Here is a 12,949-nt window from a genome sequence, read left to right as displayed (position 1 = left end):
CATCAACGTATAACTTACAACTCCAACCAACAATACAATATACAAAAAAATAAAATAAATTAAATACACTCAAACCTGACAGCATGTCACGACCCAAAATCTAACCGTGGTCGTGATGGCGCCTATCGTGTTACAAGGCAAGCCTATTCCCAAAATATTACTACTAATTTGATTATAAGAATTTAATCAAACATTTTCAATAATTTAATTCCTGATAAACTAAACCAACTCTAAATATAAATAATACAAAATACGAAAATGAGTCCCAAAAATCGGGGTGTCACTAAGTCATGAGCGTCTAAACCTATGAACTAAGATATATAACTGTCTAAAAGAAGAAATGATAAAAGGAGTAACAAGGTCCTGCGGACGCTGGAAAGTACCTTGCAACCTCTACAGATAGCCAGCCTGAACTCAACGAACTCACCTGGATCTGCACATAAAGTGCAGGGTGTAGTATGAGTACAACCACCTCAGTAGTAACAGAAGTAACTAAGGAACTGAGCAGTAGTGACGAGCTGAGCAAAAATAGTCCAATTATTTATTTTTCACAATTTTAAAAATAACAGAATAAACAGGTAAATTCCATAACTCAGTAAATGCCACAAAGAAATTTAACAAATAAATGCAGCAACAGCAAAAGTAAATGCAACCTCACAACAATGTCACTCCATCACTCAGCACTCGCACTCAACACTCAACACTCAATACACTCAACACTCTGCGCTCACTAGGGGTGTGTACAGACTCCGGAGGGGCTCCCAAAGCCCAAGCCCTAAGCACGGACAACTCAGGTGCTACCATATCAATACCTGGATCCGCACGGTCAACTCACGTGCTACGCGGACAACTCACGCGCTATGGTATCAATACCTGGACCCGCACGGACAACTCACGCGCTACGCGGACAACTCACGCGCTATGGTGTTAATATCCTCACAACCATGCCCTCGGCCTCACTCAGTCATGTACCTCACTAGCCTCACCATCATCAACAAATAAGGGAACACAGCCCACATCAAGTATCACATCATATTAGCAAATAATAGAGACTGAGGTAAACATGTACAATAATTTCTATGACTGAGTACAAATAATGTGATAAAATCTAAACAGGATCTCTAACATAAAGGCAAACAAGTTCAACAACAAGTAAACACATAACTACAGATAATAGCTTTTAGGCCTGGCCTCACGGGACGGACCAAGTCTCAATCCCTCGCGGTGCACACCCACACGCCCGTCACCTAGTGTGGGTATCACCACCAAACAATCACATGATATCAATTTCTCCGGGTTTATACCCTCAAAGCCAGAGTTAAACCTGTTACTTACCTCAACAACGTAAAATCCTACTCCGGGATGTCCTCGTCCGCCGACTCGGTCTCCAAAAGCTTCGAATCTAACCATAATCAGAATACTACTATCAACATAGTCTAAAGAATCGAATTACACAATAAAAACTACATAAACATGCCAAAAATCCGAAATTGGCCGAAACTCGGCCCCCGAGCCCACATCTCGGAATAAGTCAAAAGTGGCAGAATAATAATCCTCGTCCTCACCCGAGCCTAACCATATAAAATTTGTCAAAATCGGACTCCGTGGTCCCTCAAATCCTCACTTAAAACTCTCCAAAACTCAAACCCTAACTCCCTCAATTTCACTTTGAAATCATCAATCAAATCCTAAAAACGAAGATGGATTCATAAAATATAACCAAAACTGAGTAGAGAACACTTACCCCAATCCATATGATGAAAATTGCCTCCAAAACCGCCCAAATCCGAGCTCCCCAACTCAAAATATGACCGAATGAACAAATCCTAGTTTTGTATATTTTTTTACCAGCTATTCTGCCTCGTTTCCCATGCCAAACAATCCCGTAACTCATATTTTATGCCTCCAATGGATTCATTGTGAAATTCTAGTCAAGTTAGGCTTTTGAATCACTCAATTTGACCTTATAACGAAGGAGATATGTAGGTTTTAATATTGCAAATAGTGCAGATTTTTAAATACGTCGTCAGTGGCAATTTCGTAATTAATTTGAAAAATCTGGCAACTTAAATTCTTAGTAAAATGACCATAAAATCCTCATACGATGTCCAAATTCGACGATTCTTTTTGCTACGGGTCCGTAATTATGATACGGATCTAATGATTCAATCAAAAACGAAACCGGAGCTCATTTTGTTCAATATGATATCATTTATGCTTGAAGTAACGACGTCGAAACATAAGAAAAACGAGCACAACACAACCCAAACCTATCCAAAACTCACCCGAGGCCCTCGGGATCTCAAGTAATATTTTCAACAAGTAATATATCACTGTCCGAACTTAGTCAAACCTTCGGAATACCCAAACCAACACCAAAATACCAAATCAACCTCGAATTCAAGTCTAAGAATTTTAAACTTCCAACTTTTGCCAATTCAAGCCTAATTCTACCACGGACCTCCAAATTATATTCCGGACATACTCCTAAGTCTAAAATCAACCAACGAAGCTAATCGAATCGTAAAAATCCAAATCCAAATTCATTTACTCATAAGTCAACTTCCGGTTGACTTTTTTAACTTAGCTTTCTAACTAAGAGACTAAATGATCATTTCACTCCAAAACTACTCCGAACCCAAACCTACCAACTCGATACAACTCAACACAACTGAACAACACATAAATAAGCATAGATGGGGGAAATGTGGCTATAACTCTCAGAACGAAGGATCGAGTCTTTACATCCCCCCCTCTTAAACAAACGTTCGTCCTCGAACGAGTCTTAAACATACCTGAAATCACATGATATACCACATAATTCAAACACTCACAACGATGATTTCTAATCATAACAGCTGCCCAAAACAACCACATGCTTGTAATAAACCTCTTATCAGACAGAGCCCGAACAAGCTATATCAAGTCATAAATCAAACACCCATTAGTCCTTGCTACATCTCAAGTAAACCCTTCTCGTCACATTCGATCAATCCAAACACAATCTCGCAGTCAAATCATACTCTCTACATAGCCATCAAATCACAAATCCCACTAATAGGGACAACAACGGACATATAAACACGTGCTCACACAATCAAAATTTTCGTACTCCAGCTACAGACAAAACCCAGCCTCAAGTCCTCCAGATTGGCCCAACATCAACACACAGAAATCACATCTCGCACCTCATCCAGGGAATCACAATTCGTCGATGCACAACTGATACCGAGCGCTCATGTGCGCATACGAATGCGTGGAAGGAATTCAAAGAGTTACACTTCAAGCTGAATCAATACCGCACGATAAGAATTCAAGAAGGTGAAGTTTTCCTAAAGGTTCTGCAGCCTCTCGAAGATAAGTACAGACGTCTCCGTACCGATCCGCAAGACTCTACTAAACCTGCTCATGACTCGTGAGACCTATGTAACCTAGGCTCTGATGCCAACTTGTCACGACCCAAAATCTAACCGTGGTCGTGATGGCGCCTATCGTGTTACAAGGCAAGCCTATTCCCAAAATATTACTACTAATTTGATTATAAGAATTTAATAAAACATTTCCAATAATTTAATTCCTGATAAACTAAACCAACTCTAAATATAAATAATACAAAATACGAAAACGAGTCCCAAACATCGAGGTGTCACTAAGTCATGAGCGTCTAAAACTATGAACTAAGATATATAACTGTCTAAAAGAAGAAATGATAAAACGAGTAACAAGGTCCTGCGGATGCTGGAAAGTACCTTGCAATCTCTACAGATAGCCAGCCTGAACTCAACGAACTCACCTGGATCTGCACATAAAGTGCAGGGTGTAGTATGAGTACAACCACCACAGTAGTAACAGAAATAACTAAGGAACTGAGCAGTAGTGACGAGCTGAGCAAAAATAGTCCAATTATTTATTTTTCACAATTTTAAAAATAACAGGAATAAACAGGTAAATTCCATAACTCAGTAAATGCCACAAAGAAATTTAACAGATAAATGCAGCAACAGCAAAAGTAAATGCAACCTCACAACAATGTCACTCCATCACTCAGCACTCGCACTCAACACTCAACACTCAACACTCAATACAGTCAACACTCTGCGCTCACTAGGGGTGTGCACAGACTCCGGAGGGGCTCCCAAAGCCCAAGCGCTAAGCACGGACAACTCATGTGCTACCATATCAATACCTGGATCCACACGGTCAACTCACGTGCTACGCGGACAACTCACGCGCTATGGTATAAATACCTGGACCCGCACGGTCAACTCACGTGTTACGCGGACAACTCACGCGCTATGGTATTAATATCCTCACAACCAGGCCCTCGGCCTCACTCAGTCATGTACCTCACTAGCCTCACCATCATCAACAAATAAGGGAACACAGCCCACATCAAGTATCACAGCATATTAGCAAATAATAGAGACTGAGGTAAACATGTACAGTAATTTCTATGACTGAGTACAAATAATGTGATAAAATCTAAACAGGATCTCTAACATGAAAGCAAACAAGTTCAACAACAAGTAAACACATAACCACAGATAATAGCTTTTAGGCCTGGCCTCACGGGATGGACCAAGTCTCAATCCCTCGCGGTGCACACCCACACGCCCGTCACCTAGTGTGGGTATCACCACCAAACAATCACATGATATCAATTTCTCCAGGTTTATACCCTCAAAGCCAGAGTTAAAACTGTTACTTACCTCAACAGCGTAAAATCCTACTCCGGGATGTCCTCGTCCCTCGACTCGGTCTCCAAAAGCTTCGAATCTAACCATAATCAGAATACTACTATCAACATAGTCTAAAGAATCGAATTATACAATAAAAACTACATAAACATGCCAAAAATCCGAAATTGGCCCAAACTCGGTCCCCGGGCCCACGTCTCGGAATCAGTCAAAAATGGCAGAATAATAATCCTCGTCCTCACCCGAGTCTAACCATATAAAATTTGTCAAAATCGGACTCCGTGGTCCCTCAAATCCTCACTTAAAACTCTCCAAAACTCAAACCCTAACTCCCTCAATTTCACTTTGAACTCATCAATTAAATCCTAAAAACGAAGATGGATTCATAAAATATAACCAAAACTGAGCAGAGAACACTTACCCCAATCCATATGATGAAAATCGCCTCCAAAACCACCCAAATCCGAGCTCCCCAACTCAAAATATGACCGAATGAACAAACCCTAGTTTTGTATATTTTTCTACCAGCTCATGCCAAACGATCCCGTAACTCGTATTTTATGCCTCCAATAGATTTCTTGTGAAATTCTAGTCAAGTTAGGCTTTTGAATCACTCAATTTGACCTTATAACGAAGGAGATATGTAGGTTTTAATATTGCAAATAGTGCAGATTTTTAAATACGCCGTCAGTGGCAATTTCGTAATTAATCTGGAAAAAAAGCTGGCAACCTAATTCTTAGTAAAATGACCATAAAATCCTCATACGATGTCCAAATTCGACGATTCTTTTTTATACGGTTCCGTAATTACGATACGGATCTAATGCTTCAATCAAAAATGAAACCAGAGCTCATTTGTTCAATATGATATCATTTATGCTTGAAGTAACGACGTCGAAACATAAGAAAAACGAGCGCAACACAACCCAAACCTATCCAAAACTCACCAGAGGCCCTTGGGATCTCAAGTAATATTTCCAACAAGTAATATATCACTGTCCGAACTTAGTCGAACCTTTGGAACACCCGAAACAACATCAAAATACCAAATCAACCTCGAATTCAAGCCTAAGAAATTCTAAACTTCCAACTTTTGCCAATTCAAGCCTAATTCTACCACGGACCTCCAAATTATATTCCGGACATACTCCTAAGTCTAAAATCAATCAACGAAGCTAATCGAATCATAAAAATCCAAATCCAAATTCATTTACTCATAAGTCAACTTCCGGTTGACTTTTTTAACTTTGCTTTCTAATTAAGAGATTAAATGATCATTTCACTCCAAAACTACTCCGAACCCAAACCTACCAACTCGATACAACTCAACACAGCTGAACAACACATAAATAAGCATAGATGGGGGAAATGTGGCTATAACTCTCAGAACGAAGGACAGGGTCGTTACACAACATTAGACCTATCAACCCGGAATTGAAACCTTTGAGATATAACATAATTCTCCATCACCTCTTTCAATGTAGACTTATCCTTATATACTTGTCCAATCATAACCTCCCTTTGATTAGTTTTTGAAATTATCAAATCCTTGTCCAGTTCAAACACCCCAATTGCTTCTCCTGAATTGACAAAATCTAGAGCAAGCGTATCATTTGTACCGGAATCATACCTTTGAAATGATTCGTCTATTTGCACAATATCGCCTTGAATTAAACTACCACCGGATACAAGTTCTTTTTCAATCGTTGTTATGCACAAAGGATACATCCAGAATTCTCTGTTCTCTTTTTTCAACTCTACATACACCATGTAACCCATGTCATTGTGTATTTCTATTGGCGTGCTATTCCCTTCTACTTTGTATTGTATTTTAATGGACTTTGAGCTCAAATCTATGCCCAATTGATTAGAAATTGACGCAACCAAATCATTATACGACGCATACTCCTTTATCAGTATTCCCTCAATTGAAAAATCGACATAATTGCTCTCATCGTTCCACTTGCCAGAATGACGCAACAACACTGTTAAACTTGCCATATGTATAATGGAATTATACCGTATTTTGTATACAATTCTATCAATCACACTTTTCCGTGGTTGCAAAGAGATCTGGGTACATAGAAAAGGGAGAACTCAAATTCCAGATGTTGCTCTTGTTTTCGCTATTTTTCTTGTTGAATCGTGAATGGAGGAATACAGATTAATAGGTAATAGTTTGTGTTAGTTGAGTTAAATTAGGAGAATATCAGGTGAATTGATTTTCTTTCCGTTTTAAACAAGTTCAACCTTCCATATTTTACGAAATACGTTACTGTATTCACGATATGGCCGCGTGAATACATTCGAATACATCTCAAGCTTAGCTGGAATTCCCTGATTCACGCCTATTTTTGCTATTGTATTAATGAATACAATAGCTTAAATACATCAAATACATCTTATAACCACATAAAAGGTATCTATAATACGTAATATAGCAAAAGGTATCTACAAATGGCTAATTACACCTAAAAGATAGTGCTTTATGAAAAATCTCATATAATAACTACCATACAAATTGAAGCATTATACTCCTAATGTTTTAGTATTTTTCAGGTCATATAGTAAGGGCAGGGGCAGGCAGTCCGTTGCACTAAGCTCCCGCTATGCGCGGGGTCCGGGGAAGGGCCGGACCACTAGGGTCTATTATTGTACTCAGCCTTACCCTGCGTTTCTGCAAGAGGCTGTTTCCACGGCTCGAACCCGTGACCTCCTGGTCACATGGCAGTAACTTTACCAGTTACGCCAAGGCTACCCTTCTCAGGTCATATAGTAAGACTTTTGTAATAAAAGTCTGGTCCTCATGAAATGTTTCATAGTACTTATTAGTCCTCACTTGTCAAACCATTTGAAAGAATTTGTTCTTTTGTTTAAGCCTCATTTAGTTCTGGTTCCAAGTAGAAAATATTACAAGGAGTCAATTAATCCAAAAAAGAAACAACTTTGAGTGCTGACTTTGTTGGTTTAACTTAGAATGGTAAAAGGTGAGATAAAATTACCTTCCTTATGCCACTGTTTTAAACTCACGGATTTAACTTATATACACGATAGTCTAAGAAAAAAATTATATTATCAGGTTACCTGTCTGTAATAAGTGAAGTAGTAATCTGGAAAATAAGATAGGCAATCTGCTACAACAATCTAATTTTTCGGCCTATTCACATAGTCCTACTATAGCCTCTCTTATTTTTTGAAGTGTTAGCTAATTTAAGAATTATCTTTCAATCATAGCCTTGAGTAGCGCAAAAAAGCCACATCATGTGCCTATATATTACATTGGACCACCAGCTAATTAACAAAGTCACAAGGTCGCATATATAGACAGTGACATGGATCTGTCAATTTGCATAAACTAAAAATAAATCAAAGCAATGTAGTAATGTTTAAAAATCACTGAAAGAAGGGCAGTCCAGTGCACGAAATATTCGTTCTTTACGCGGGGTCTAGGGATAATAGCGGTGTCAGGATTTTCATCAAGGGGGATCAAAATATAAAGAAATAAACTCACCAATAAGTCAAGAGGTGTCAATATATAGTATATATACATATTTTTTTTAAAAAAAAATTACCCAGCTACACACTATAATTTTCCGACGAAAGGGTGTCGATACTCCTCGAGTGCATGTGGCTGAGCCTTGGGCCGCACCTCAAGAAATATAATGTAGACAGTCTACCCTGATACAAACGTCAATAGTCGATTCCACAGCTTGAACCGTTGCTCTATAGATCACACGGAGACAAGAGGAAGAAAATCAAGAAAAACGAAGTAACATTTTCAAAGGCCTACTTAGCAAATATTGACTCTTTAGAGATTCCTAGAACCAGACACACACAAAAATTTAAGAGAGGGAAAAGAATCAGTCAGCAAATTAAGTCATGAAATTAGTCCACGTACAAGAATGTTACATCTGTCCATGCATAATAAAGAAATAATTAAATGGTATTTTCCTAACTATATTTTGTCACCTTGTATTAAAATTCTTAGAGCTAGTCATAATATCAATTCTCTATGGTTTGATCTTTTGATTCTTTTGCCTAACACTTCCAAATGGACTTTTCACCTTTTGACCATTTTAAGGCAGGAAATTAGGAAACAGAAACAGAAATCTTCACTTTACGGAAATTCATATAGTATATGGTTATTTAAAAGTTTGTATAATATTACATATCTTCTTGTGATGAAATGGTCAAAAGCAGAAGTTAAAAATTATTTTCAAAAAGAAAATAGTCACAAAGGCAGTTTACTTTTCGTTTAAATTCAACTTCTTTATATTGAGATTGTAAAAGGGTGATGAGTTTGAAAAAATTACAAGAACAAAATAAGTGTTGTCAACAGCTTGTTACTAGAAGATTTTGACAAAAGATTATAGCTTTTAATTCTTTTCGGAATTAACAGTTTTCCAACAGTATCTCTAAGAAAAATCTCGAGTTCACATGGCTAAATTTAAGAATATGTGACCTTGTTCTACAAATTAAACGTACAAAAACTACGAAAGCTTAGGGAATCAAATCTTAGTAAATTTTTTTTGCAAAAAAATAATAAGTGGTTTCTTTGTATCTGTCTATGTTTTAATGGATAATAAGAGGTTGACCTAGGTTAGTCTGAAGAGGGGTAAAGGTAGGCTAAAGACGTACTGAAGAGAGGAAATTTGGTAGGATTTGGCGTTACTTCAGCTCACTGAGGACCTGACCCTAATAGGAAGGTGTACGTAGAGGTCGAGAATTAAGGTAAAATGTTAGTAGCTAGTCGAGTGTGTGTCTTCCCATATCAGTAGTATTAGTAGTTAGCCGTGTATTCGATTATTGGTAACCTCGTGTTTTCTTATTATCTTGCTGTTGATACTGCTTGTTCTCTTACTATCTTGCTATTATTACTGCTTGTTTTCTTATTATCTTATTGTTGTTATGGCTGGTTGTTACTGCTATCTTTTTTCTTTTCTTGCGGGAGTCTATTGGAAACAACTTCTCTACCCTCAAGGTAGAGATAGGGTCTGCGTACACTATCTTCCCCAGACCTCACTCGTGCGATTATACTGAATTTGTTGTAATTGTAATAAAAAATATTAAGCATCTGATAGAATAATTGAGGTACATACAAATTGACCCAAATAACACTCTTACAAAGAAAAGACACGATATGTGACCTTGCTGGCACTTAAAGACGCTCCTACTCAATTTGTTGGGGGGAAGGGGTGGGGTGGGTTGGGGGTGGGGTGGGGGTGGGGGTGGGTGAGTTCTATGGTGTGTGGGACTAGAATAGACCAATTTTGCCAAAGATGTTGGGGTCAGTCACATGCAGCATTGAAAGATGTCTTCTTATAAGTTATGACAAGTCTTTTTCCTTTTTCTACCTTTTGTATTTCCACAAAATGTCAATATTGTCTACTGTTTATTCACTTCAATCATGGATTTAACTAAAGGTAAAGTATGGCCTTTAATCTTTATAACCTAAAGTGTTAAAAATCAAAAGAAGGTAATACTAATGACTAAACAAACAATTTAACCCCACTAACTAGATCTTTCAAAGACTAATTTGACTTCCAATATGCAAGACCAACTTAATTATTGTGGAGAAACACTTCTAAAGTAAGAATTTGTAATTATTCAACGGCTTTCGTAAGAAAAATATAAGGTTTGCACTAAAACTATTGGATTTGGCCGAACCGATTACTGAAGCTCTAGCTCTGCCCCCGACTGTATGGTAAAGCATCTCTATCTTACCCGAATAAACGGTGTGATAGTTGAGCATCCTTAGATGAAAGAATGGTCCTTCCGGATTGATTATCATCGTATCACCATCTCTCACGTATCCTACGTTAGAATAGAGATCGTTATCGCGATCTGAGCATCTTATTTTAGTAATTTACTAGCAAATAAATTAGTAAAATCAGCGTGAGGATAAACATATTCAGAGTATATAAATTTTGAGGCAAACACATTAAAAATTTGCATTAGGTGAAAGTTTGATTGGTTATACTGTCAGACCTCTGTATAACAGTATCCTTATATAACATCGCTTTACTATAAAAATCAAGTTTTGTCGGAACCAAATTTTATGTTCATAATATATGTTTTCTATAACAACAATTTAATATAACATCCAAAAATATCTGAAACAAACAAAGTTGTTATAAAAATGTTTGATTGTATACTGTTGTAGCGATTGAAATATGAAAATTAAAGAATAATAGAATCTTGGATTAGGAATAGTCTCTTTCCATGAAATTCAGGACCGACATATTCTCCTGCCTAATCTCTTTTTTAAAATTCTTTTTCGACCAATTAAGTACGTGATTGAAGAAAAAATAAATAAATATACCAAATGCTAATTGTAATCATTTTGAGATCTATTTATGACTAATTAAAACGCTATAAGTCACGGGTTTGTTAATTTTATCTACTATTCAACACGAGAATGGTTATTTTGAAAAACAGACAAATACATATTCCAAAATTGAAATAAATAGCTTTTTTTCCTATGGAAAATTGGTACTACGCTAATACACTATTACTCTCGTGATTAGAGATAACAAATACAAAATTACAACTCTAAATATTTAAGAGTTCAGACAATATATGATTTAGTTTACAACCACAACAACTCGGTAAAATTTTACAAGTGGGGTCTGGGGAAGGTAGAATGTACGTAGACCTTACCCCTACCCCAAAGGGATAGAGAGGCTATTTCCGAGAGACCCTCAGCTCAAGAATACAAAAATAGACAATAGAATTTGTGACAACAACAAAAATCAGAAAAATAACATAAGCATCGTAGGAAACAGAAAATAAATGGAAAAGCAATAACAACCAGTAATAATGCCACGGTACTATGAAAAAAAAAAAGAAAAAATAGTGTCGACAATATATGATTTAATTTGAAAAAGAATATTTGAATGTTTTGTACTTGGATATAGTTTCACTTAGAAAAAAGCTAAGATTTGTGAGTTAAAGAAATTCCTGACATAAAATTTTCTATAAAATACTAAAATTTAAAATTTTACAAATACCAAAATCGAAAAAGGATAGTTCGGTGCGCAAGATATTTCGCATTCAGTAAATATTACTATTCAAGTCCAAACTTGAAAAAATCTATTTTTTTTTTCGCCAGATGTTCGATATTCGCATTGGGGCCGGACTAAATCCGATTCACACGGAAAAGTCCCATATTAGGGGGCAAAGAACAAAGAAAATTTCATACTCACAGCTCGAACTCGAGATCTCTGATTAACGATGAAGTATTACTTACAACTCCACCACAATCCTCGTCCGTAACTTGGAAAAATCTATCAATTATGAAAAGTAAAATCAATAACAGTTGCAATCACCTAATCCAGATTTTTTTAATAGTTCAATTCAACATCTATATAAAAAATCTCTTCACCCACTCTCACATGCACTCTAGTTAACACTTCTCTCCTTTCTCTCTCAAAATTATTGATTTGGCTTCTTTCTCCTTCTCCCTATATTTTCCACATTTTAGAAACAGCAAAATTACTATTAAAATCATGGGAAATTGTATAGAAACATGTTTACAGAGGGAAAATACAGAGGAATTAAGGATGCAAAAACAAGAAACAGAGGAAAAAACAGGGGATTTTTCAAAGGAAGAAGATATTGGGATGGAAAAGAGCAAAACTAATATGAGATTGAAAATAGTTTTGACTAAAGAAGAATTGGAATGGCTATTACTTCAGCTACAATTTAAAGAAGGGAAAAATTTGGAGGATTTTTTGGGAGAAATTGAAAGAAGTAGAGGGAAAGTTTCTTGTGGATGGAAACCATCTTTAGAAAGTATTACAGAGAGCCCTGAAGTTCCAGAAATGATGGATAGATCATAAAGTTTCCAGAATGGTCTTTTTTTTGGTTATTTCCTTTTCATTTGGTATCTCAAATTTACTGGTCCGATTAATTTAGATTCATGTCAGTAGGTTAATTGAAGAGGGAGCATTGTTTATTAGGAGTTTTTTCATTCTTAAGGCTGGAACTTGAGACAATTATGTGGTTTATCTAGTCTTTTTTCTCCTTTTCTTTTCTCTTCTTGAAGGGGAGGTTTGGAGGAACAGTTAAATTGTCTGTGTGTGACCTATATGTCACGGGTTAGAACCGTGAAAGCAGCCATTAATGCTTATATTAAAGTAGACTGTCTACGTCATACCTTTTGAGGTGTGACTCTTCTTCGATCCCGCATGAACGCAAGATACCTTGTGCATCAGACTGTTTTTTTTTTCCTTCTTCCTTCTTCTTATTGT

The 12,949-nt window shown here is 36.8% G+C and overlaps 1 protein-coding gene across 1 annotated transcript; it reads left to right on the top strand.

Annotated features, from left to right (window-relative positions):
- The first annotated feature begins 12,205 nt into the window (after positions 1-12,205).
- LOC109220985 lies at positions 12,206-12,538 on the top strand. The gene has a single exon (XM_019385451.1). The coding sequence runs from the start codon at positions 12,206-12,208 to the stop codon at positions 12,536-12,538; it is 333 nt and encodes a 110-aa protein (XP_019240996.1).
- The last annotated feature ends 411 nt before the right edge of the window (positions 12,539-12,949 follow it).

This window comes from Nicotiana attenuata, unplaced genomic scaffold (assembly GCF_001879085.1).
Source record: "Nicotiana attenuata strain UT unplaced genomic scaffold, NIATTr2, whole genome shotgun sequence".
In the NCBI taxonomy this organism is placed as follows: Eukaryota; Viridiplantae; Streptophyta; class Magnoliopsida; order Solanales; family Solanaceae; genus Nicotiana; species Nicotiana attenuata.
The sequence above is the reverse complement of the archived record's forward strand: the minus strand, read 5'-3'. Positions and strand labels throughout refer to the sequence as shown.

Excerpts from the sequence above, each read along its gene's own strand:
- LOC109220985 (XM_019385451.1), top strand. The coding sequence starts at position 12,206 with ATGGGAAATTGTATAGAAACATGTTTACAGAGGGAAAATACAGAGGAA.